Below are 24,767 nucleotides of genomic sequence, written 5' to 3' on the forward strand. Positions count from 1 at the left end.
AATGCAGTTTGTTGATGTAACTGGATAAACATAATTTCTGAAGCAGTTGGATCTCCATTAGTTTGAATCTCATTGTATATATTTTAGTCCAATGCACTGACCACAGATTGACGCACAAGTTGCATGAAACACTAACCTCAGCATCTTTATGATCATGCAAAATATCCTCCATAAGATATAATTTCATTTCGATATGTATTTTTAAAAAAAAACTAATTAATTGATTTTAAAACAGGTGGAAAAGTTTAGAATGCAGTGTAATCGGGAATATCTCCTTAAAAGGGACCTCATGGGAAATGATCGGAATTGATTGATGATCAAGATTCCCAAATTACACTGCTGATCTGAATTTTGAATATGTTGCCTCTTGCCACTCACCTGCCTCAGTCCTGTCCAGCAGCACTTCCCTTTGTTGCTCTGCTCCTGTGGATGGGATCAGCTGACATTGGAACAGTTGATCTAATAACAGATCTGGTTGAGATATCCCAGTGCACCCTGCCTGGGATTCCAGCTGCTGGAGAACCAAGAGAACCAACCAAAAAATGCTCCCCTCAACCACAACCATGGCCTCCTTCCCCAAAACTACAGAGGTGAGCATTAAAGGCAACATATATCCCCTTAGAGCGATCCTGTAGGCAACCTTCACAACACTGGTTTCAGCAATTATCAAATTGAAAATCTATATAGAGCTTACCTATTCAAACATGATTCTGTCCTGGTGTATTGAATGCACTAGCTGGTGTTACATTTTAACAGCACTCTGCTCACCTGCACACAAGCCCATCTAAACAGGCAGGATATGTATAGTATGTGGCCGATATGTATAGGGCAGTTCCACTGAAACAGCTGACTTATCGGTTGATCTTTCCATTGATGGTGGAACAACGGAGGTGAGTGAAGTTGATTGTGGCGGTGACCCTGATACCCACTAGTCTCCCAGTCAATGGAAATGTGTGGACAGCTCAAGCTTCAACCATAATCACTGTTTTGTATACTTGGGTTTTATTGAGACTTAGTTAAATTCAGAATATGATGGCAGCATCGCTGATTGCTGTAGAAGTTATGCAGGGTTCCTTTTGTGTTGACTGACATAAAACAGGTTTGGAAAGACTTTTAAATAATGTATTTTGATCTTTTTCCAGTTTTAATTGGAGATGGCTTTCCTTTTTCTGTGGGGGAGGCTACGAAGTAATTGTTTGAAGACTCAGTACTGTTCTATTTATTTATTAATGACATAATTTCCCTTTTTCTAATATTGAGCTCTGAGAGCCAATTCCTACCTTGTTCAAAATAAGGAACTATTTCTGCCAGTGTGTAATGTTTAACACAAATTAAGTAAAAATTTATTCTAACACGATAGTGAACTAAAAGAAGTAAAAGTGTATAGTAATACTTCATATTCAAAAGACCTCTTCCTAAGCTTTTAACTTGGCATATTTTATAACTTTTCTGTTTTTAAATTAGCCTTTATGGTATATTCGATGAATGTTGCAATGGCATTTGGAATGTTGGCATCCCTTTATGGTGACTTCATGCAAGCTGTTGGAGCCTCTGTTCGTATCTTTGAGCTGCTGGACCGAAAGCCAAAGATCCCCTGTGTGGGTGGAAATCGCCTTGCTTCTCTTGAAGGCAGTAAGTGGATTTCTGTGTTTTCTAGTTCAATCAGCTTAGCCGAAAGTTTTCTTTCATTGATTTAACTTTTTTGTTTGAAAAAAAATTATTCAATAAATATTCAATTTTTTTCAATCTACAAATTGGTCGATGTTTTATAATAGTCAAAACCCCAGTAGAATAAGTTTACTCATGAGCAAGGCCACTGGCTTGAGTTTTTCACGGACAAATGAATCAAACCGTGGCATGTGATCCCCAAGCCACTAGTAAAAATCCCAGACTCACGTGATAAAAACAGAATTTCACTCATTCAGTCCTCATAGAACAGTAGCCCTAATGATAAACTACTGAGATTGTAGATTTCAGGCGTCCAAAATACTCCCACATCCCAGAATCGTTTGCAAGACAAACAGAGTTTGACTTGCTCAAGTCACCATAAACCCTGCTCCTGAGTCATTTTGTTGAATGAAGGAAAAATATTTCCTTTTTTTCCCTTCAAGTCATATTTGAGAAAATTGTTTCTACAGTCTGATAATGTTTCGACATCCCATCACCAAAATCTTTCAATTTAAGAATACTGAAAATATTAATTCAAGCAAGGTATTTAAGGCCAATCAAAATATTTGAAATTTAGATTATTTTTTTTTTAAGAGTGTTAAAATTATTTTCTTATTTCAGGGCTTGAGTTCCAGAAAGTTAGTTTCACGTACCCTACCAGGCAGGAGTCCCAGGTTTTGAAGGTCAGTATTTTGTACATTTTCTTTGTTGGATAAAACAATAATTTTCGTACAACTATTCCTGGTGCAAACTCGAGCTTATGTTGCATAGGGTCATTTGTATGTGTGCCAGTGTTGGCCTGCACTCAATGTATACAAATGTCATGCCTTCAGAGTTTTTTGCTCTGTGCTGAGAGGCAGTTAAATGCAGGACATATGTCTTCTGTTAATTTACCAATGGGAGAGAGATAAAGTAGTCCATTTTTTGTGTTTTAACAGCTCTTAGCTGAGAGTGACTGTTTAATGTTTCGAGGGGAAAATTAGAGAGGCCAATGGAAAGAGTGATAATCTCATCCTTTCTAGATCAAGTTTTTTTTGATTTGTTCTTGGGATGTGGTCGACACTGGCAAGCCGTATTTATTGCCTATCCCTAGTTGCCCCAAGGTCATTAAGAGTCAACCCTGTAGTGTGGGAGTGGAAGCACATGTAGGCCAGTCCGGGCAGGTTCCCTTCTCTCAAGGACATTAGTGAACCACTTGAGTTTTTACAATTCAGCAGTTTGCATGGTGACTTTCTGGTGCCAGCCTACAAATGACCAGATCAATTGAATAGAATTTTTCAATTTGCCGTGGTGGGATTTGAACTCCTGACCTCTAGGTTTCTGTTGCGAGAAGAAACCTCCCTTTTACTACCGCACTAACAAATGCTCTGGTTCTGGTGCATGGCATTTGCTCTGCTGCGGCAAGTGAAACATTTCCCCCTCTTCTATAACGTAATCTTTGGGACTGATTTTAAAAGTATGTTCTAATGAAAGAGATTTTTTAAAAATAAAAATGAATGTCTTGTATATTAGTTTTGTAGCCACATTTGAGCAGTACTTGAGGTTGTGTTTTATCGGAATGTTATACTGAGGGGCTGCTGCTATATCTGTGTGAACATCTGATGAGTATACTGGATCTATTCATTTCCTCTGTCACGCTTGTTACTGGTGACTAGGAATTTGGCTGCTCTGTATAATGACACACATCATTCGAACTGTCTATAAGTGATCATCAGAAACATTCTCTTTGCAGGAAATGACATTTGCTGTTGAACCAGGTAACATGGTCGCACTGGTTGGTCCATCAGGTGGAGGAAAATCAACCATAGTCAACCTGATAGAGAGGTTCTATGATCCAGACTCGGGAAGAATATTACTTGGTATGATATTTCTTTAATATTGTTTATTAGGAAAATGAAAATCATTCAACTATGTACATTTTTTTGTCATAACGGAGAGATCATAGCACCAGCAGCAGATCGGGAGGCCTGATAAATAAAGTAAAAGCATCTTGTTTGTAAACTTCAATACATGGCTTGTGTAGAAATGTCTTTCCTTGTACCTATCCAAGTATCATTTAGTTGGCATTATTTCACTGTCAAATGCATTACTTCTTTCTCCAATTTCTCCCTTCTATCCACTCACATATGATCTCACTTAAAATTATGGATCCATGGGGAGTTGAGAATGTAAATCTTACAAAATACTGACTCTACGTTTTATTGAAAAACATCTCTATGTTTGCGGCTGTGTTGATTTTAAATGCACTGTGCTCCAGAACCCCTTCCTATGTTGTATAACCTTAAGTCCCTTGTCAGTCTATTAACATAGCCCCCAGAGTTACTGCACTACTTCATTTAATGTTCATTTCAGTCCTTTCAGTGTGGCAGTGGTATTTCTGATTCAAGTTGGAAAAAGTACAACTTCACATTCTGGGATGATTATTAAAACAATCTGCTGTACTCTGCCTTTTCCAACTGCATTTTACAATTATGAGATTTCTGTTGGTCACATTTAAAAATTAAAGTACTGCCACTCATAGGCAAGAGCACTCATTTAATTTTAATTATTAAATTGCAGCACATTTTAATAAACAAGTTTCCATTCTTGCATAATTCCTACCTTATTAAAGGAATACTCTTTACATGTGACTGTCAAATGAAAAAAAGGAAAGACGGCGGGAATTCCACCTTTTGGGTGCTCCACTTCAACATACCTCCTGCCTCCTCCAGTTGGCCACAATGCAGTTTGGTTGGAGGGTGTGGATGTGTCTGGTCGCACATCTGGCTCTTTAGTGAGAATATAAAGTATTGGCATTGGCAGACAATTTGGATCACACTTTCCTTCAAACCGTTCGGTTTCTTTTTGCGATTTAACTCTGATGATTAAGAACAAATTCCTACTATCCTAATCTATTTTCTGCCCTATAACCACGAAGAGTGAATTTGCTATAAATATATTATAGTGAAGTGCTCATCCTCTTACTTCTCCACATGCAATAATCTGCAAATAGAATAGAATCTTTGAACTGCAACTTTGCATTGGGTCTTATACACACATCAATGTAACATCTAAATGCACTTTGGGTTGGGCTAGGGACTTGGGATGCATTTTTGGTTTTTGATGTGTTTCTTTTAACTGCTAGGTTGCTGCTTCCAATTGGGTTTTCAATCAGCACTGAGCTGAAAATTATCCTCCAATTTCAGTTAACTACACAGAGCTTTCCCTCATAATGGCAGTTAATCAAGGTTGCACTATAGGTGCAACCTATTTACAAAAAGAATATTTCTGAATTAAAAATAAAACTTTTGATTTTGGCATGTAGAACTGCTACTTTAGCACTCCCTATAGTTCAGTGGGAAATTGTGGAACTGAGCCATGTAGGCTTGGAAAATCCCCACTCTGTGTTCAATTAGCTGATCTCAACTGGGCTGGCAGCTGAAGTGCTACATTTGGCCTCTTCTCCCCTCAGCTAGGGAGTGTAGGAAATTTTGGGTCTTTTCCAGATATTTGTGGACCTGGACAATGGTTCAGACAAAGAAAGCCACCCTGACGCGGTAGTTTCGTTAATCAAAGTGATTATTTATTTAATGAGTCAAAAAGAGCACATGGCAAGCACGAAGCAACTCAATCAATATGTGGATTACTCTACCTGATAATACAATTGGTGGATCGCAACATTCCTATCTAATGATTTAAAAGAGCACATAAGCGGGCACGAAGCAAAACGAGCAAGTAGCACATACAACCTTATGCATCAAAGCAGCCGTCTAGGTCTAGAAATAGGGTGTTGATTGCTGAGGTAATAGGTGATGTATCTAATGATGTGTCGGGTGGTATGTCGAGGTTCCTTGTCTCCCCTTTGTTCCAGTTCAGTAGTAAAGTAATGAAGTTCTGTGTCTTCTCATCAAGGTTAAGGTTTGTCTTGTTCAAGTGCAGAAGTAAAGTCGTCTTGTCAAAGTCCAAAAGTAAAGGCTTTTTGTCAAATTTCAAAAGTATAGCCTGTTGCTTGAAGTGCAGAAGGAGAGTCATTTTGTCAAAGTTCAAAAGCAAACTATCATTGCTCATGCCGCAATAATTGTTCAGCTGTTGCGCCTACAAATGTTGACTTTTGAAGCTTCTTCCAGCTTCTCCGATGTTGTCTCGCTAGACTGCTACGATGTCCTATCTTTATATGATTTTTTGGTGATCGGGTGGGCTCCAAATTATGGGAAGGCCCAATTTGTCCGTAGTATTAAGATGGATGGTTGGCTGGACCACTCAAGAACAGTGAGAAACTTCTTCCATGTGAAGCCAGGTGCCCTATCAGTTCTTTGCCCTTTGCATTTTGCCATGAGCATTGAGAAGCTTCTGAAAGCTTCTGTCTTTCGTGCTTATCAGTTGTTATGGAAAACCACAGCTTGTTGATGTTTCTGCACTCTGCTGCTTTTGCAGTTTTAAACTGATGTTCAAATGTCCAGTTTAAACTGACTGCACTTTGCTGTCTTTGTAGTTGTAGTTGTGAATTTATACTGTCCAAATGTCCAAAGGTAATGTCAAGGGGTGAGTTAATCCTCGCTTTCTTAAAAGGCTTAGTTAACCCTTTACTTTCCAGTAGATCTTCCGTGCACATCACTGACCAAATGTCATGTCAAGGCAATGGTTAACCCTTGGTTTCAAATGTACTGTAAATGTACTGTCTAAGTGAATGTCCCAACCCTTAAAGAGACTAGTTAACCCTTTATGTTGAATTGTCCAGTAGTTCAAAAGAGTAAAATGGGGTTTGACCCAATGTGCAAAATCCTTACAGGAGGGAGTAAAGCCAACCAAATTTCCTGCTCCTGATTGCTGTCGAATGAACCAGTAAAGTAAGCACGTGTCAACATCAGGTGAGAATGGTGTTAGGCTCAACTATGACACCCTTAGTGATCAAATTGCCTCCCAACATTCAATGTTGAAGATCACACATGAAAAATTAAATACTTGAGGGCAACCAGCATGAATCAGCTTCTTCACAAGAAAATTGGGGGATTTAAAAAAATTGCTACTAGTTTAACATCCAGTGTTCTAACACAGCAGTAAATTTGGTAATTTAGAGTGTTACTATCCGTAACCATAATAACCTTTGAATAACTTTTATCTGTTTTTTGATCAGGAGGATGTGATCTACACAGCTTGGATCCACAGTGGTTCCGTCAGAAGATTTCGATAGTCAGTCAGGAACCTACATTGTTTGCAACGACGATAAAAAAAAATATCACATATGGAAGAGAGGCTAACATGGAAGAGGTAAGCTTTTACAAATTGTGCTGCAGTCCAATTGTACAACAACGATTTCTACAGTTTGAAAAATGCAGCACTTGTCCTAGCTCTGAAACGTTATAAAGAATGATTTACAATTAGGTGTCTAGATTGTGGAAACTCCTGGCAAATCCTATGTGATTGTTTTGTGTTTCCAAGATGGAAAACATTACAATAGAAAGAAGAAGAAAGAGTTGCATTTATATAGCGCCTTTCATGATCTCAGGAGGTTCCAAAGCGCTTTACAGCCAATATTCATTGAATATGTGCAGTCCTTAGTAATATTTATTTATGGGTACAATGTTAACTTCATTGCTTCAAACTTTGAACCCTCTAGATTTTGGCAGCTACTTCTAATCAAAATGTTGACCTGGAGGGAGAGTGAGTGCCCAAGCCAGAAGAGGGCTTTGAATCTGAATTTTGAGTTTTGATCCCTGCTGTAACCGGGAAAACCCAAAGCTACAAGGCTTCATTTAGAGCCATAATAATTTTTCAGCTTATAAAAAGTTTAAAAATGTGTTCAAGCAGGGGAAACTGTTGACATTATTAGGTTTCTCTTGTGTGAATTCCACTTTCTGTTAGGGCAATCATAAAGCACCACTGACAACTGCTGTGACTTCTCCATGACACAGGCTGTTCTAATCCATTAGTAAGTTTACTAAGGAAAGAGGAGGGGAATAGTAAAAATGAAACCAATATATTAAAGGAATATTGGCTAACAGAAACTGTTTGAAAACTGGAAAAGCTGCATCAAAGAGCTACAAGCAGGCAGTACAGAAGCTGAGTTTGCTTCTACTAAAGAGAGAAGACCTTATTGAGGTATTCAAGATCTTGAGGGTATTAGTAAATTGAACCCTCAACCCAAGAATGACAATGAAGCTCAGAAGAGAATGGACAGAACAGAGATAACTTCACACAGACAGTAGTGAATGTTTGGAATGGACTGCCGAGGGCAGTTATGAGATGATAACGTTAGTAATTTTTAAGGAATTGGACATGCATTTGGTGAGAAATTCAATTTGGAACTATAACTGGTGAAATGTGAGTCCTGGCTTTAAATTCTTAAAGCCCAACAGATGGGTCAAAATGGCCTTTTTTGGTCCTGTACATTCCTATGTTTCCAACCCTACTGCAAGTGCATGAAAAAAATATAAAAGGACTGTCCACTAGGAGTATAGCAGTATATTTTAATTCAGCTTAGTACTAAAGCAGTACTTGGTATCCAGTTCACCACATCATTTTGCATAATTCCTTAGTGTAATACTTCATGATCTGAATATATGAAACAGCTGTTGGTTCAGCAAGAACTTATAGAAACGTATGCAAGTTTGAGCTTGTTTTGCCATAAAGGACTTGCACTTATTGGAGTATTATGAACAAATGAATAATGACAGATAGGATAAGACCCAATGGTACATCCAGCCTGTCCCACACAACTGCGATGCCTTGTACATCACAATATATACAATCCCCACCCCATGAAGCCGTGTAATCTCCTAGGCAAGGTTAAAAACCACATTAAAAACCCAGGGGGGAACAATCTGGAAAATTCCTCTTCCACCTCCTTAGGCGATCAAAACTGGTCCAGGAGACCATTCTGGCCCTGATTAATGATGTACAGTATCTACCTTTTGTATGAGGTGATTTCCATCCCAGCCAGAAACCTGTCCAGCTCTGGCTTGAAGGAATTCAGTGAATCAGCATTCACCGCATGAACCGGCAGCTTATTCCACATGTCCACTATTCTCTGGAAAAAGACCCCCCTCCTAACATCCAATTTAATTCTGGCCTTGTATAACTGGTCCTCCCTATTCTATTTATTTGAAACAAGTTGTCTACACAAACACATCTATTCCCTTCATCATCTTATAAACCTCGATCAAATCACTCCCAAGTCTACGCTTCTCTAAAGTGTAGAGTCCCAGCTCTTTAAGACTACCTTGATAACAAAGATGCTTCAAACTGGGAATTAATCTAGTGGCCCTCTTCTACAGGAGAAATGTGCAGCAAGTAAACCTGAAAGGGAAACCTAGCTTAAAATTTAACATTGCATCCTTTATTAAAACATGTTCCACAATTATTCAAGACATGGAGTGGTTCATTCTTAGTAGTTTCTAGTCCTCCAACCAGTAACAATAATACCCACAATATGTCAGAAATATTGGATCAAAAAATCCCACTATTAGTTGAAGGGTATTAGATTAATCTTTTATTTCCCTTGCCACTTTCACTAATGTATGTTTTGGAAAATTATATCAAGATCAAGACTTTTTCTAGGATACCTAAACTAGATTGATATTAACTTTTTTTCACAACTCGACCTGAAAGATATTGGTTATTAACCAAGCCAGGTAAAACACTGAGTGAAGTGCAGATTAACTTCTAACTTACCAGCGATACTAATGACTCTGTCAGATGCAAAAATGCATTACTAACTCTACTTATTATTTAACTACAGTAACATGACTAGTACAATCAAGATTCAGTATTAGCCATTACAGTAATATTCAACAATCTAAATCATCAAATATTACAGTAAACATGTGCCAATCAGAGGCCAATTTGGCTGTGTGGATCACTTCCTCAAATGTAATTCAAGTAACCATACATACCTTTAAAAAGATTATAAGTGTGTGGGAAATTTAGTATGATAGCGTGCTGCACTGATACTATTGTTGAGAAAGTTCATTGCACAATGCCATTAACCATAAGACTCAGACTAGCTTCTTGTCCAAGGAGAGAAGTTCTCCTTTGTTAGATCGTCAGCACCTGTCCCTCAGTGTGGAGAATTACCATTCTGACTGAACACTGAAATCATGTAAAGGAAATAACCATATGGTTGAACTACAGCTTCCCTTCAAGTCCTACCCCATGTTTTGGAGATTGAGTTAACTTACAGCAAGTCAGCAATGATGCTAAATCTGTACTCTTAGACACTTGATCAAGAAAAGTGCCCAAAAGAGGAGACTATTTTAGATTTTTATTTCTAATTAGTTCACCGATGACTTGATTTAACATTACAGGACCCCGAATTGTTTTATTGCTGGGTCAGACTTTTCAAGCTAATTTGCTGTCAATAGTGGAAATATATTTGTGCATTGCCATTTCCCTGGGAATATATACAGTACTTCCTTGTTCATCTTTAGTGTAAGTAACTTAGGGTTTAATTCTTGAGTCAAGTTCTAGATTTTATGCCTGTTAGCGTATTTGTAATTTGTTCAATAAAGTGATTTTTAGTATTTTAGTTTTCAATTTTAGAGCTTCTCAGAGCTAACAATTAATAGCTAGATGTTCTGAGTCATCACCAGTGGCAAGCACACATCACTATATCATGGGCAGTGAGCTCACAATTTTCTGATGTGCGCTCACTGAAGGTGAAATAACTTGATGAAAAATCTACTCTCATTTGCACACCATCCTGACATGGACATGTATCACCGTTCCTTCATCGTCGCTGGGTCAAAATCTGGAACTTCCTACCTGTCAGCATTGTGGTAGTACCTTCACCACATGGACTGCGGCGGTTAAGAAGGCGACTCACTACCACCTTTTCAAGGGCAACTAGGGATGGGCAATAAATGCCGGCCTTGCCAGCGATGCCCACATCCCGAGAATTAGTTCTTAAAAAATTGAATGAGAGTATTCACATTTATTGGATTTCTTTTATTGTTAAATCCTATTTCATAGGTACGAGTTATTTAGAAGGCTTTTAAGATGTTATTGGAAGAATGGATGAAAGACGTGATTGTTATGAGTGTTTGCTCATTTGGTGTTGAGGAACTTTTTTTGTGATACTGGTATCGTTCTATCAAGATGCAAGAATATAAAGGTTTCTTTTAGTAATCAATTTGGGTGACTGCTCGTTGATTTGGGTGAAGGAATGACATGACCAGCATACATGGCCTATCTGAGCAGTGATGAGGTAGCACTGAAATACACAAATGATAGGGATCAAACAACAATAACTTCTTATTGAGTAGAATATTTAGAGTTTACAAAGCTTTCGAAATAGTGAACCGAGCGGTCTGACTAGTGCACTATCCTTTTGCCACGAGGATTTACTTCAAATATAGTTGATACATTTTTGGGATGAAATATTCTATCTGTGCCATCTGCAAGCATTTTGGACAGTGTCAGCTCAGCTCACATCAACAAAATGCAACTTTCACTGTCAAAAAACCATTGTTAGAACTGAATACTTAATTCAGTTCAAAATGCACACAAAATAACCTTTTGTAAAAATGCCAGTACATATGATAAAAACATATAATGAAGAAATAGTAATGAATGAGCCTGAATTCTGCCATGTTTAGTCTTGTTCCTTCCGTGCATATCTTGTAAATGTTTTCTTGTAACAATTAGAAATTGTGCAATAAGATTCTGTAGTCTTTAACATTCCCGTTCATCTTTGAAATTGGTTGCTAATTAGCATTGCTGCTCAGTATTTTATGCCACCATTTATGAAATTATTTTGTTTTCTAATTCCTTTCTGCTTGTACAATTGTTTCCAGACTCTTTGTTTTTAAAACAATCTGATTGGAATCTGCAGATTTTAAAATGTACAGAAAATTCTTTACACATGTTTACTCCTAAATGTCAATTTGACATCTGGAAAGAATGGCAGTGTACGCCTTTAAACATGAGCTAATAATATAGACAGATAGTTACCAAAACTGATAAATTCAGTTTTTCTTCTAATCAAGATTTTTATATTGATGGAAATGATATAGATCTTGTACTGCTGCTAAATGTATTAGCTCTGGTGCATGCTTGTGTGTACATGTACCCACGTGTGCGCATGTATATGTGCATGTACGCGTGTGCCTGTCTCCAGAACAACACACATTCTTCACATTTTAACCAAAACCTTGTAACTTACCCTCTTCTTTCCATCAAAAACTTTTTTAAAAAAAAAAGCCCTACAAGCTTGTTTGTCTTGTTTGCATGCTGGCAAGAACCAATACGTCACCTAAGCCAAGTTTAAAACATCTTTTATCAAATTTTAATCAAATTTGTTAAATTTTCTATTTTCATCAGATGCTGTGTTTCACTTATACATTCAGCCAGTTCAACAACTGTAAAACAGTTCCTCTGATACCTCTTTTTTCTCTCTCCATGTTTAGCCTTTTTTTTCAAATATTTAACATACTGAAATACATCGACTCCATGTGGCATCATGATGATAAAAATGAGGTGCAACTCATCTATTCCCCAAATAAAAGCTTTCCCCAATAGCACAAAACCCACAAGTGGACAATAGAAAAATGTATTTTATCTTCTTTAAAGCTGGACCCTTTTATAACACATCAGTGGAACTATGCCACAGAGCGAAGGGATTTTTTTCTTATTCATTCTTGGGATGTGGGCGTCGCTGGCAAGGCCAGCATTTATTGCCCATCCCTAGTTGCCCTTGAGAAGGTGGTGGTGAGCCGCCTTCTTGAAACACTGCAGTCCATGTGGTGAAGGTACTCCCACAGTGCTGTTAGGTAGGCAGTTATATGCACAATTCCCTAAATAGTAAGTTGTCAATCTTGATCTGGCCATCTGGCCAAACTACAAATTGTTCTGACATATCAGTATGTTTCCAGCCCAGTGAGGAAGGAGGCATTGCTGGATCTGGTTCTGAGGTGGTCGAGTGTCAATAGGGGAACATTTAGGGAACAGTGATCATAGTATCATAACGTTTAGATTAGCTACGGAAAAGGACAAGGAGCAATCTAGAGTAAAAATACTTAATTGGAGAGGGGCCAATTTCAGTGGGTTGAGAACGGATCTGGCCCGGGTAAATTGGAATCAAAGATTGGCAGGTAAAACTATAATCGAACAATGGACAGCCTTTAAAGAGGAGATGGGTCAGGTACAGTCTAGGTACATTCCCACGAGAGAGAAAGGTAGGGCAACCAAAGTCAGCGTTCCCTGGATGACGAAAGAGATAGAGAATAAGATGAAGCAGAAAAAGGGGGCGTATGAAAAATATCAGATTGATGATACAAGTAAGAACCAGGCTGAATATAGAAAGTTCAGAGCGGAAGTGAAAAAGGAAATAAGAGGGGCAAAGAGAGAGTATGAGAATAGACTGACAACTAACATAAAAGGGAATCCAAAAGTCTTCTATAAGCATATAAATAGTAAACGGTTAGTAAAAGGAGGGGTGGGGCTGATTAGGGACCAAAAAGGAGATCTACTCATGGAGGCAGAGTGCAAGGCTGAGGTACTAAATGAGTACTTTGCATCTGTATTTACCAAGGAAGAAGATGCTCCCAAAGTCACAGTAAAAGAGGACTGGATGGGCTAAAAATTGAAAGGTGGTACTAGAAAGGCTGGCTGTATTAAAGTAGATAAGTCACCAGGTCCGGATGGGATGCATCCTAGGTTGCTGAGGGAAATAAAGGTGGAAATTGCGGAAGTACTGGACGTAATCTTCCAATCGTCCTTAGATATGGGGGTGGTGCCAGAGGACTGGAGAATTGCAAATGTTACACCCTTGTTCGAAAAAGGATGTAAGGATAAACCCAGCAACTACAGGCCAGTCAGTTTAACCTCGGTGGTGGGGAAGCTTTTAGAAATGATAACCTGGGTCAAAATTAATAGTCACTTGGACAAGTGTGGATTAATTAAGGAAAGCCAGCATGGATTTGTTAAAGGCAAATCGTGTTTTTTGATGAGGTAACAGAGAGAGTTGATGAGGGCAATGCGGTTGATGTGGTGTATGTAGACGTCCAAAAGACGTTTGATAAAATGCCACATAATAGGCTTGTCAGAAAAGTTGAAGCCCATGGAATAAAAGGGGCAGTCGCAGCATGGATATGAAATTGACTAAGTGACAGGAAACAGAGTAGTGGTGAACGGTTGTTTTTCGGACTGGAGGAAGGTATGCAGTGGTGTTCCCCAGGGGTTTGTACTAGGACCACTGCTTTTCTTGATATATATTAATGACTTGGACTTGGGTGTACAGAGCACAATTTCCAAATTTGTAGATGACACAAAACTTGGAAGTGTAGTAAACAGTGAGCAGGATAGTGATAGACTTTGAAGACATAGACAGGCTGGTGGAATGGGCGGCAGATGAAATTTAACGCAGAGAAGTGTGAAGTGATACATTTTGGTAGGAAGAGAGAGAACAGGCAATATAAACTAAAGGGTACAATTCTAAAGGGAGTGCAGGAACAGAGAGACCTGGAGGTATATGTGCACAGGTTGTTGAAGGTGGCAGGGCAGATTGAGAAGGCGGTTTTAAAAAAAAGCATACGGGATCCTGGGCTTTATAAATAGAGGCATAGAGTACAAAAGCAAGGAGGTTATGATGAGCCTTTATAAAACACTGGTTCGGCCACAACTGGAGGATTGTGTCCAATTCTGGGCACCGCACTTTAGGAAGGTTGTGAAGGCCTTAGAGATGATACAGAAAAGATTTACTAGAATGGTTCCAGGGATGAGGGACTTCAGTTACGTGGAGAGACTGGAGAAGCTGGTGGTGGTCTCCTTAGAGCAGAGAAGGTTGAGAGGAGATTTGATAGAGGTACACAAAATCATGAAAGGGTCTAGACAGAGTAGATAGAGAGAAACTGTTCCCATTGGCGGAAGGGTTGAGAACCAGAGGACACAGATTTAAGGTGATTGGCAAAAGAACCAAAGACGACATGAGGAAAAACTTTTTTACGCAGCGAGTGGTTATGATCTGGAATGCACTGCCTGAAAGGGTGGTGGAGGCAGAGTCAATCGTGGCTTTCGGAGGGGAATTGGATAAGTACTTGAAGGGGAAAAAATCTGCAGGGTTACGGGGAAAGGGCGGGAGAGTGAGACTAACTGGATTGCTCTTGCAGAGAGTCGGTATGGGCTCGACGGGCCGAATGGCCTCCTTCTGTGTTGTAACCATTCTATGATTACGTGGCAAATAAGGAGCTTCATGGCTGAGTGTCTTGGAATGCATTCTGTCCAGCTGGCTGTAGAGCAATGTTGGTAGAGATCCATCAGCAGGCACATGTCTGGGACCTTAGTGAGGGAATGCATGGTGCAGGGAAAAACTAAAAGGGGAAAGTATCCTTTTTGTAAGGATAAAAAGTGATCTGGGAATGGGATTACTGTTTTACTGTGCCATTTGCCAATCTCATGACATTTAGCTTACGTTTTCAATGAGTCCTGACCTTCTCTATCAACACCTTTTTATAGTTGGATATTTTTGTGAGTATTACTCATGTTTTCAATTATATGCTTGTCAGGAATATACACTTGAGAGGACTAGGTGTAAAGTATGCTGCAGTAAAATGAAGATGTATTTACAGTGGGACAGTTTAAAGTATGCCTATTAAGCTTAGTTATAATTACATTAGCTAGTCATTAGTAAATCAGTGGTAACCTATCCATTGTTCATTTATAATGGATACAATGTAGACTTCAAAACTATACTTTTTAACAAATCTGCATGGATTTTTTTTGAATTGGACATTTAATCGGAGACAGCTGCATAAATTCAAGCTGTTGTTATAAATGCAAGTAGTAGCTGTTGCAAATTAACATACAGGCAGATAAGTAGGAATTAAAAACTCCTTGGTTAATGAATAAATCAAACATAGATCACAGACAAAAGAGCCTTCATTGAAACCACAGAAAAGCTTGGACACTTTTTCTATATATAGGCAGACTCAAAAACGCAGTTGACAGAGTAAATACTTATCTACATTCAGGCTCCTTCACTAACCTGCACAGGTTCATTAATGTCTTCATGCATAAGTATAGGAATAGAATTACATGGCCCCCATCTTTTTCGACATCTCGCTTGGAAGCTGTAGCTCTGTGTCTGAATTTTTAGTCATTAGACATGTTATTTTGCTTCTCTCTGACCATTTTGAATGGAGAAATCACTTCCTGTAGTACTGAAAGTGAACTTATATTTTAAGCACAAACAGATCTCACGTTTGAAATGAGGGCTCTGAAGTTTTTTGACATGTCCATTGAACAATGGAACTAGTAGTACAGGCTTTTATCTGTAGATTAAATGTTCACCGTACAAAGCAGCATTGTTGAATGCTGCTACCATTTAAGAGTGTATTTTGAGCAATCAAAGCTTGTTTAACATTTTTTTTTAATGTTGTACTTGCAGATTTCTGACACAATGACCGGTCACACTGTACTGAGCATTGCAATAAAATGATGCAGATTGGGAAAAGGAGACAAATCATAATAAGGGGCTCCTATCAGCCGGAGAGATTGAGAGGAACTGATTAGGAAAGAGGGGCTATAAGAAAGATTTAGAGATCACACAGAAAGTAGTCTGCAAAAAGTATTGCATTTAAGACTGCTTAATAGAACAGTGACTCAATAGAAAATGTGTTTGTAAGTTCTCTGTAGCTTAGGCCTAAATTTGCACACCCACTGTTCCAATAAGTACCGCTTAGTGACAAACCTACACACTATCCCCTTATCTTTGTCTTTCAATTCCACTCTATATATGGCTCTAAATTTCCCATGTGTTTGGGTCCGAACGCTACTTGACAGTGAGGTACTGTCAACAGCTGTATTATTAGTACAGATTCGGTGACTGTCCAGTTTCCCCAGTACACAGCTGTAGTTTTGCCAGACAGTGCACCTTGTGTTTCACAGAATGCCTTTCTTATTTGTTAAGGACCTTATTACAGAAGTTGTCCCTCGATGTAGCCTGTGGTAATTCTGCGATGCTTCGATGTCACTTGCCTGTCGTCAAATTGACAGGGAATGAATGACAGAATGGTACATTGGAGTTCATGGACCTGTTACCTCCCTACACTCTTTTTTCAAAGCAAAAATATGTCATCTGTCAGAGTTTGCGATGCATTTAATGACCTTAAAACTGTTGTGCTCCTCAAATTTAATTAATTTGAAGTGTTTTTTTTAGAAAAATGGTGCATTCTGATAAAATAATTCCTCTTGAAATTATTCCATTGCATAAAGAGCTGATTCAAAAACACTATCTGAAGAAAAGGAAGATTTGTTTCCAATTTGCAGCAAGTTTTTATAACCCTCCTGCATACATTACAGAATGCCCTTATGCGCCTCTTTCGTTTCGCTTGCCTTAGTAAACCATTTTCCACAGTGCTGTGCAGCGATGGTGTAAATGTTAGACCAGCTCACCTCCGCAATGCAAGATGGAGGAAAGAACAATTGAAGGAGTGGGAAAGTGTCATTCTAAGTTGTACTTGCTGCAAATAGTGACACCATCTTTACTAATGTAAAGCAAATGTTAAAATAAATTGGACACCCAAGATATGTGGGAGAAGGGCTACATTTCAAGAAAAGTAAAAGCTATAAATAGAATTTTGGTTACAATTATAATGTACTTTTTTTCTAATCTAAGCCCCTTTTACAAGAATCATTTAGTAAATAAAGGCTGTTCAGTACTTTTGAAGCCTCTTACTTTATGAGAAGCCAAATATACAACATGGAGTGTCATAATAAAAAAATCAGTTGCACTAACATTTTCAGAGTTCCACTTACACGCTTGTTAATTTTGTAGTGCTTACAGACAACGATTTTCAACTTATTGGCCTGGATTTTTTTCAATGTGTGGTATATTTCTTTTTTTTAAATCACTACTGTGCTATTAAATATTACAAATCACTTTTTTAAAAAAAAATCTGATCAAGGAGCCTTCCTCCAATTGCTCACTGGCTAATTTTGCTATGTGTTGTGGCACTGAGCAGTACAGACAGCAAGGTCCAAGCTGAATTTGCTGATCTGAGCTGGTGGGGTGGAAAGAAGCAGGAGGGCAGCAACAGTTGGCCTGATTGTCCCCAGGGCTAGGAAGAATGATATTGCCCAGAGATCTGGTCTCTGGTTTGCTGTCCAACAACTATTTGCATTTATGTATTTTTTTTTAAGGAGCAAGAGAATCAGCCAGGTGTCTGATCCCTTTATCATGCTTGGGAATCTTTAAATCAAGACTGAGAAGTACAGCCAGGTACCATTTCTGTTTGCCCCTATATAGTGTGACACGACCCATAAACCTAAGGCACAAGTTGGCAAAAGCCAAGGTTTGGGGATCCTTAAGTTTACACAGGGCTACAGCTGGAGTTTAACGGACGAAACCTGCACAGTAGCTTCTCACTGCATGTCCAGTTAGGACCAGCTATTGGTTAGGGCCGTGGCTTGCAATGCTATCTGGAATTGAGTGGGAAAAAACCCCAGGTCCCGAAATGAGCCAGGCTGGCTGGTCAATTGCTGTGATTTTTGGAGACGGTGGACCTAGCTGTCTCATGTCAGATTACTGAATCTGCCATAGAAGGTTCTATTCCAGTTTTATATACCTTGGAACCAATTGAATCCCAAGGAGAGCTCACTTACTTTACCCTTGTCTCTTTGTAACATGGAGACAGGCCATTTGACCCAACCAATCCATGTAGGTGTTCACCCTTCACACCAACACGATCTGCTTAGTGGATGAGTGACTAGCAGGTTCTGACCTTAGTTTTTTTATGCCTTTGACTGGAGAGGCAAGAAAGACATTGATCACATCATCCACCATTTGTGGGGATGAATGTTGGATGGAGACCGAATTAGATTCTACAGTGATGCCCCGTATGGTTGAATTATCCATCAATTTTTGTTATCTAACATCTGAATTGTATTTAGGATATGTCCACGTCATAGAAACATAGGAATTGTTAGACAAAAAAAGACCAAGGTCCATCTAGTTCACTTTCTACCATCCTGGTAGTGGCATGATACAATGATAATGGAGTTGTTGACCAATGATAGCAATCAATCTCTATCAACTAGTCTACAACAGACCCAGACTCAGAAATGATATGTGGAAAACTCCAGTGGAAAGCTTTGGGAATCATAAGTCCAAAGTCGCCTTTTTCCTCCCAAGCATGCTACACTTACCACATTTTTTTATTCATACTTAGGATATGGGAGTCGCTAGCAAGGCCAGCATTTATTGCCCATGCCTAGTTGCCCTTGAGAAGGTGGTGAGCCCCCTTCTTGAACCCTGCAGTCCATGTCATGTCTCAAATTACTCATATACTGGATGGCAATCTTTTCTGAAAGAAATCTATCTAATTTGCTTTTGAAGTTACCCCCATTGTTTCCGCAGATTAGTTTGAATTCCCCCACACTCCCTCCCCTTCAAGCACAGGCTGTGTCCTCTGGATCTACTGTTCTGGACAAGGTGAAATAGCTTGTCATGGTTTACATTATCCAGTCCCTTTAGAATCCTAAGAACAGCAATCATATAGACCCTCAACCATCTCTTTTCCCGTCCTCAGGAGAGAGAGGGGTACGTAGAGAAACTTGAAGGATTAAGAAAAAGGCAAATCAGCTTCGAAGTGTTTTAAATTATTCCGATTTTCACTTTTTTTTTGGCGACAGGACCTTTTAGCTTTTAGCTTTGACTAATGAGATATGCAGCAGAACCCAGTTGTTTGGGGAAACAAATATGTTCCAACTCCATAGATTGGAGTTTGGAGACCCATTTCTCCATTAGCTGCATTCACTACTTGTATTCAGTGACTTATTGCTGAAGTGTTCAGTGAAATGGGACCCATTAGCAGCAAATAGAGGTAGTGGATACTGTGACTCAGACCTCATTGTTACAGACCAAGCCAAGACTATTAACAGTAGTCTCACCAGCAGCTCCTGAAATGTGTCCATATTAGAGCAGAGAATATGTGGGTTTGAAGCTTCACAGGAAACCCAGTTTTTAAAAAAAATCAATTTCCTGCAATTAGCGATAGAACAAGATGTAATTTTGAAGGGCGGGGTGGGGGGGTGGGAGTGATAGTTTATAGGGTCCTCAGAGAAATGAAATACAGACACATTAGATGACTGAAATTTCTTGTAGCTTCCCAAAATTTGAACAATCTAGGTTCTAAATCCACAGCAACTTTTATTTCTCGTTTTCCTCGATAGTTCTACCAGTAGATACCTTTTTTAAATATTTAAATAATAGTTTTAATTAAAATTGAACAGTGAATTCTATTCTGACTCACTTTATGGCAGCAAAACTGCTTTTAAGCATCCCAGCAAAGTCTTAAAGGCAAAGGAATACTCCAGGATAATACCTTGTCCTAGAGTTTCCTTAAGTTATGCCGTAATCGACTCCACAATCAGATGTTTTTAAAAGTTAACTCTATGCCTTAAATAGTTTTTAAGAAGTCATTCACTTGTGACTGCCCTATTACTGATCAACCAGTTTACTGCATGCATAGACAGGATACTGAAACTTGGCATAGCACAGTTTATTCCAGTGCTTTCAATTGGCCCATTGCTCAGCCTGCTTTCGTGCAGCATCTCTGGGTTACCGAGACAGACCGTTTCCACAGCTGGCTTTTATATCGTAATTTATAAGGACTCCCCAAGATTTAATTTTCTCGATAAAAGCATTAAAATAATCGCATTGTGGTTGCTTGGTTAATAAATAAATGTACTGTTTTAATGCTTCATTAGAAACTTTTGGTAATTCAGTGCTATTCAGAGAAACACTTTGAGTGTAGACAAACTTACTTGCAGGTGTCACCAAAAGACCTTGGTAGTGCTGCAGATTGCTACTGGCCTACAACCACTGTGGCCTTTAAAAGCAGAGTGGCTGGTAACCTCATGGCCAGATCCGTGCTCCAAGCTCTCTGCTTTGCTGCAGAATTCATTTTAGAAAACAAATGAACTGCCTTCTTCCTCGGTATCAAAAAAAACCTACCAGCATTGTTTCTGTCCGTCAACGTGAGAACAGTTTCGATTAAGACTCGATTAAGACCCCACAGATAAATTGTAACTGACCTTGACTTTTGGATACCCTGAAGCATTGCAATTTCAAAGTCCATTTCCTTGAAATTGTAATCTGAATGAATGTCTTCCTGAATTAGACAGGCTTGACCAATGGCTCGCGTTGTGTTACTGAGCTATTACCCCTTTTCCTGTCTGTGATATAGCCCATTCTCTTCTTTCCTTCCCGCTCACAAACTTTCCAATCTTGGTCAGTATCTTCAAGGAAAATCCTAAAACCACATCATGTTTATCACAACCATGCGACAAGTGATTAAGTTGTGCATTCTGGGTGCAGGGTGCTAAATTGTTCTTATTCCACTTGTAAAGCTCATTTTTCATTTATTTACACGTTATATCAGTATCCCTTGTAGGATAGAATTTGTTTTTGGCGGGGGGGGGGGGTCACAAGGAACTATTTCCCTCTAAGTATTCTATATTGGTCATATCTTTCTGCTGTTGAGTAGCATTTATATTTGTATATGATTTTTAAAATAGTCTATTCTGTGGTTCTATTGCCCATTCTTTGTATGGTACAGTTTTAAGGACCAAAGCTGCTGCACTGTATTTTTAAAAAATGAGCAAGAAAAAGTACTGTAACCATTTGTTGGAGATGATCTGAACTCCAGGAATAGACTTGCCATCTCACTTAGATAGTTCTTCTGGGAATATAGCCATAATGCTTCATATAATGTTCTTGCCAGTAGGTATGCCTAAAAATAATGTAAAATCTTGCTACTATTTTATACTACTTGTGAAACTTGCATTATGATTCTGAGATAGCTAAGAAATACATATGATAACCATTAAAACATCAGTTGTACTATGTTGACCAAAACAATTTTGTGGTTTAAAAACACATGAACCATATCAATACAAGGCACAAGACACAAAACTCAATGTGCCAGCTATATGTGTTTCTTGTTTAGTTCCGCAAGGCTGTTAAGAGGCTTTATCGGTCAGGAAATAGCTACATTTTGCCAAGGGGGGAAAGAAAGAGAAGGAAAAGACTGTGGAAATAGTACACAGCAACAAAAATGACTTTTTAAAAAAGGTTTACTAGTTGAAAAAACATGCTCAACACTAGAAAACCAGATATTTATTGGTTTAGCCTTGCATTTAAATTGCATGTAGAGGATGCTATTAAAAGTTTCAACAAGAATATCAAATACAGGTCATCTGACAGCATAAGCCGTTAGTTATACTTTTTCCTGCACCCTTCAGCTCAAACAATATTTGTGCCGTAACTTGCTGGAAGCGTGAGCTGATAACGGTGCGGTGAGGACGACAGAGCATGTGGGACCTTAGTGAACGGCGGGACCAACAGTTTATCTCCTTCACCAGTGAGTTTAAGGATTGAGAAAGAAACAGACAAAGACAGAGAAGGAGGGTGAATTAGAGTGGGGGAATTAGTGTCATATCAGGTATAGAAAGAGAAATAAAGAGAGGGAAAGAAAGATTGGTTTAAGAAAGAGAGCAAAGAGACAAAGGAAAAGTAAGAAGAAATGTAACATTTTTAAATTCTCTAACAACTATTTACTACATGAAAGAATGAGTTTGAACAGTTTAAATTGCTCCCTTTCTGGGCCAGAGAGGTTGATTGGCATTGCATTAACAATTATCACATTGTTTAAAAGGTACTTATGCTGTTAAGTTTCAGTCCTAACGTTCTGCGGCGAGTCGAATGGGCAATTAATGTGCAAATCCAGCAAGTTCTTAAAAATAATGGGGAGGCTAAGGGGGCAATGCTGTTTGTGTGAAGCAAACAGCAGAGCCGAGTAAATCGGCCAGCAAATTCTGGAGATTTGCAAATCTCTTGCTCCCCTGAACTTGCTGGCCAACCTGCGCATTAATAACGGTGTGCGTCATTAACACGCTGTTATTTTCCAGAAGATCCGGCCAAATGTAACTGACCTTGACTTTTGGATCTCTGGAAGTATTGCAGTTTCAAAGCCTATTTCCTTGAAATTGTAACCTCAATGATCGAAATATTGCCGCAAGGGATGCAGAATGTTTCCCCAAGAGGAGAAAGGATCAATGGGGAGAGCCGATTCAAGTTACTTTTACCCATGTCCTAGTCTGCCGATTAATTGAGTGGATCTGCACAGACTCACCTTTTAACATACAGGAAAATTGAACTCCCTGTTCGTTTATAAAGCACGGTGTTTACTCTCCCTTAATGATTTCCAAAGTCGCTGCTGTCATTCACCTGACGAAGGAGGAAGCCTCCGAAAGCTTGTGAATTTAAAATAAAATTGCTGGACTATAACTTGGTGTTGTAAAATTGTTTACAATTGTCATTTTCAGGAGGGAGGTTCTGATCTCCTGTTTCTAACCTGTAGCACAATTTCTACAGTCCTATAGAATTGGAATCTACAGCATTTTTATTTAGCCCAGTTCATCCTAGAAATTGATTATAAGCAGTATAAATGTATCGTGGCAAGTATTGCTAAGTTTTAATTGCTCATTTCATTTACTTATAAATCCAATAGGTTTGTTTCCTTGATGTGATCAACAGCCTTGCATCTTTGGTGTGAAAGAAATGGTTTATATCTTTGTGTATATTTGTATATTTGACACAAATATTTAAAAGGTTTGATATCAGTTGGGTGTACATCATTGTATTTGTGCCATTGGTTTTTCTGTTGTTAGTTATATGTAAGTATAAAATATTGACTATGGAAATATATATTTCAAAGGAAACCAATGAATGGCTAGTTTGACACCTGTGAGACTAAAGCTAGAATTTGAAGTGGGGTTGCAGTTTGTCCAAATTCTGGTGATGAATCGGACAAAAGGCTCTGTTTTGTTTCTTAATTGAGGGATTCGATACTCTTATTCAGAAAGCTTTACGTGATGACAAAATTAGCTGAATTCTCCATACCAAAAAGTAGGACTTACACAATTTACAGAGACACTTGTATTTCTTGGGCAGCCATTTATATAAATGCTATTTGACCTGTTACAGACGTTCTCATTGTATGTATGTTTATAATGTATTTGTTTTAGTATTTGCTGTTTTTGTACTTCATATTACTATTATAAATATTTGTTGCTTTCATCTGTATGATATTTACCATTTCAAAAAATTTGCTACTATAGCACAAGACTACATTAAATTCAATACACTCATTACATTGAGGGGAAAATGTTTGCTTACGGGAACCCTTAAATTGGTGAGGGAAAGATGGTGAGAAATTGTAACACTTGTGCTTTATTTTTAAGTTTGAAAACATCACTACACCATTCAGCAGAACATAGCAGCCTCGATACCATGGATAGTGAAGTTAATTATCTTAGACTAATGACTCTCAATAAATAGCATTGATCATCTCTTGATTAATCCACCAAAAGATAATGGACACATCTTCTAAGTCTTTACTGCACACTCCTTTGCCCACCCTATTTTGTCATAGTTCTACTGTTAGCTCTCATTTTAAAATAAATAATTAGAAATGATTCAAATGAGCACTAGCCAAAAGGGCAAAATACTTGAATGATGGGGAAGGAAAGTTGGTTTTGTGTAAGCCAGAGTGTATGTGGATTATTGATGTAAGCTTCAAATACCTTGTCACATGGCCATGCAAAAGATTAGACTTTTTAAATTAAAAACAGAAAATGCTGGAAATGCATGGCAGCTTAGTCAGCATCTGTGAAGAGAAAAGACAGATTATGACATTTTGGGTCTGTTCCCCTTATTGGAATTCAGGCTTATATTTGATAATACAAGATGTCAAATGTACAGTGGTTACTTCAAAGGACCACAGATTAATTTGAATAACCAATATAAGTGATATTGATTATTTTCCCAAATGTACTTGCCAGTAAATCTACAATTTAGTTAACAGTTTAATAAATGTTTTGTTCATTAATGTGTATATTTGTAATCCATTGCAAAAGAAAATATAATGTTTCTTAAAAACTTTTAATGGGCATATTATTTATTGGTGGTACTTATAATAGTTTTTAAAATTCAACACTCGATGAGTTTCTAAAAGAAAATACAAAGACTCTTATTACCGAATACATTCGAGCCCTATTACTGAATACATTGAAGCCTCAGTACTGAATTACCCCAGGATATCAGGTACTTAGTAGCTTTACAC

The 24,767-nt window shown here is 38.4% G+C and overlaps 1 protein-coding gene across 1 annotated transcript in view; it reads left to right on the forward strand.

Annotated features, from left to right (window-relative positions):
* LOC137342388 (ABC transporter B family member 1-like) overlaps positions 1-24,767 on the forward strand; it is a 122,599-nt gene that overhangs the window by 51,858 nt on the left and 45,974 nt on the right. The window contains exons 12-15 of the mRNA XM_068006318.1: positions 1,465-1,632; positions 2,290-2,351; positions 3,401-3,527; positions 6,782-6,915. Of these exons, the coding sequence (XP_067862419.1) occupies positions 1,465-1,632; positions 2,290-2,351; positions 3,401-3,527; positions 6,782-6,915 (491 nt within the window). The remainder of the gene's footprint in view (positions 1-1,464; positions 1,633-2,289; positions 2,352-3,400; positions 3,528-6,781; positions 6,916-24,767) is intronic.

The sequence above is a fragment of the Heptranchias perlo genome, chromosome 25, assembly GCF_035084215.1.
Source record: "Heptranchias perlo isolate sHepPer1 chromosome 25, sHepPer1.hap1, whole genome shotgun sequence".
Classification (NCBI taxonomy): domain Eukaryota; kingdom Metazoa; phylum Chordata; class Chondrichthyes; order Hexanchiformes; family Hexanchidae; genus Heptranchias; species Heptranchias perlo.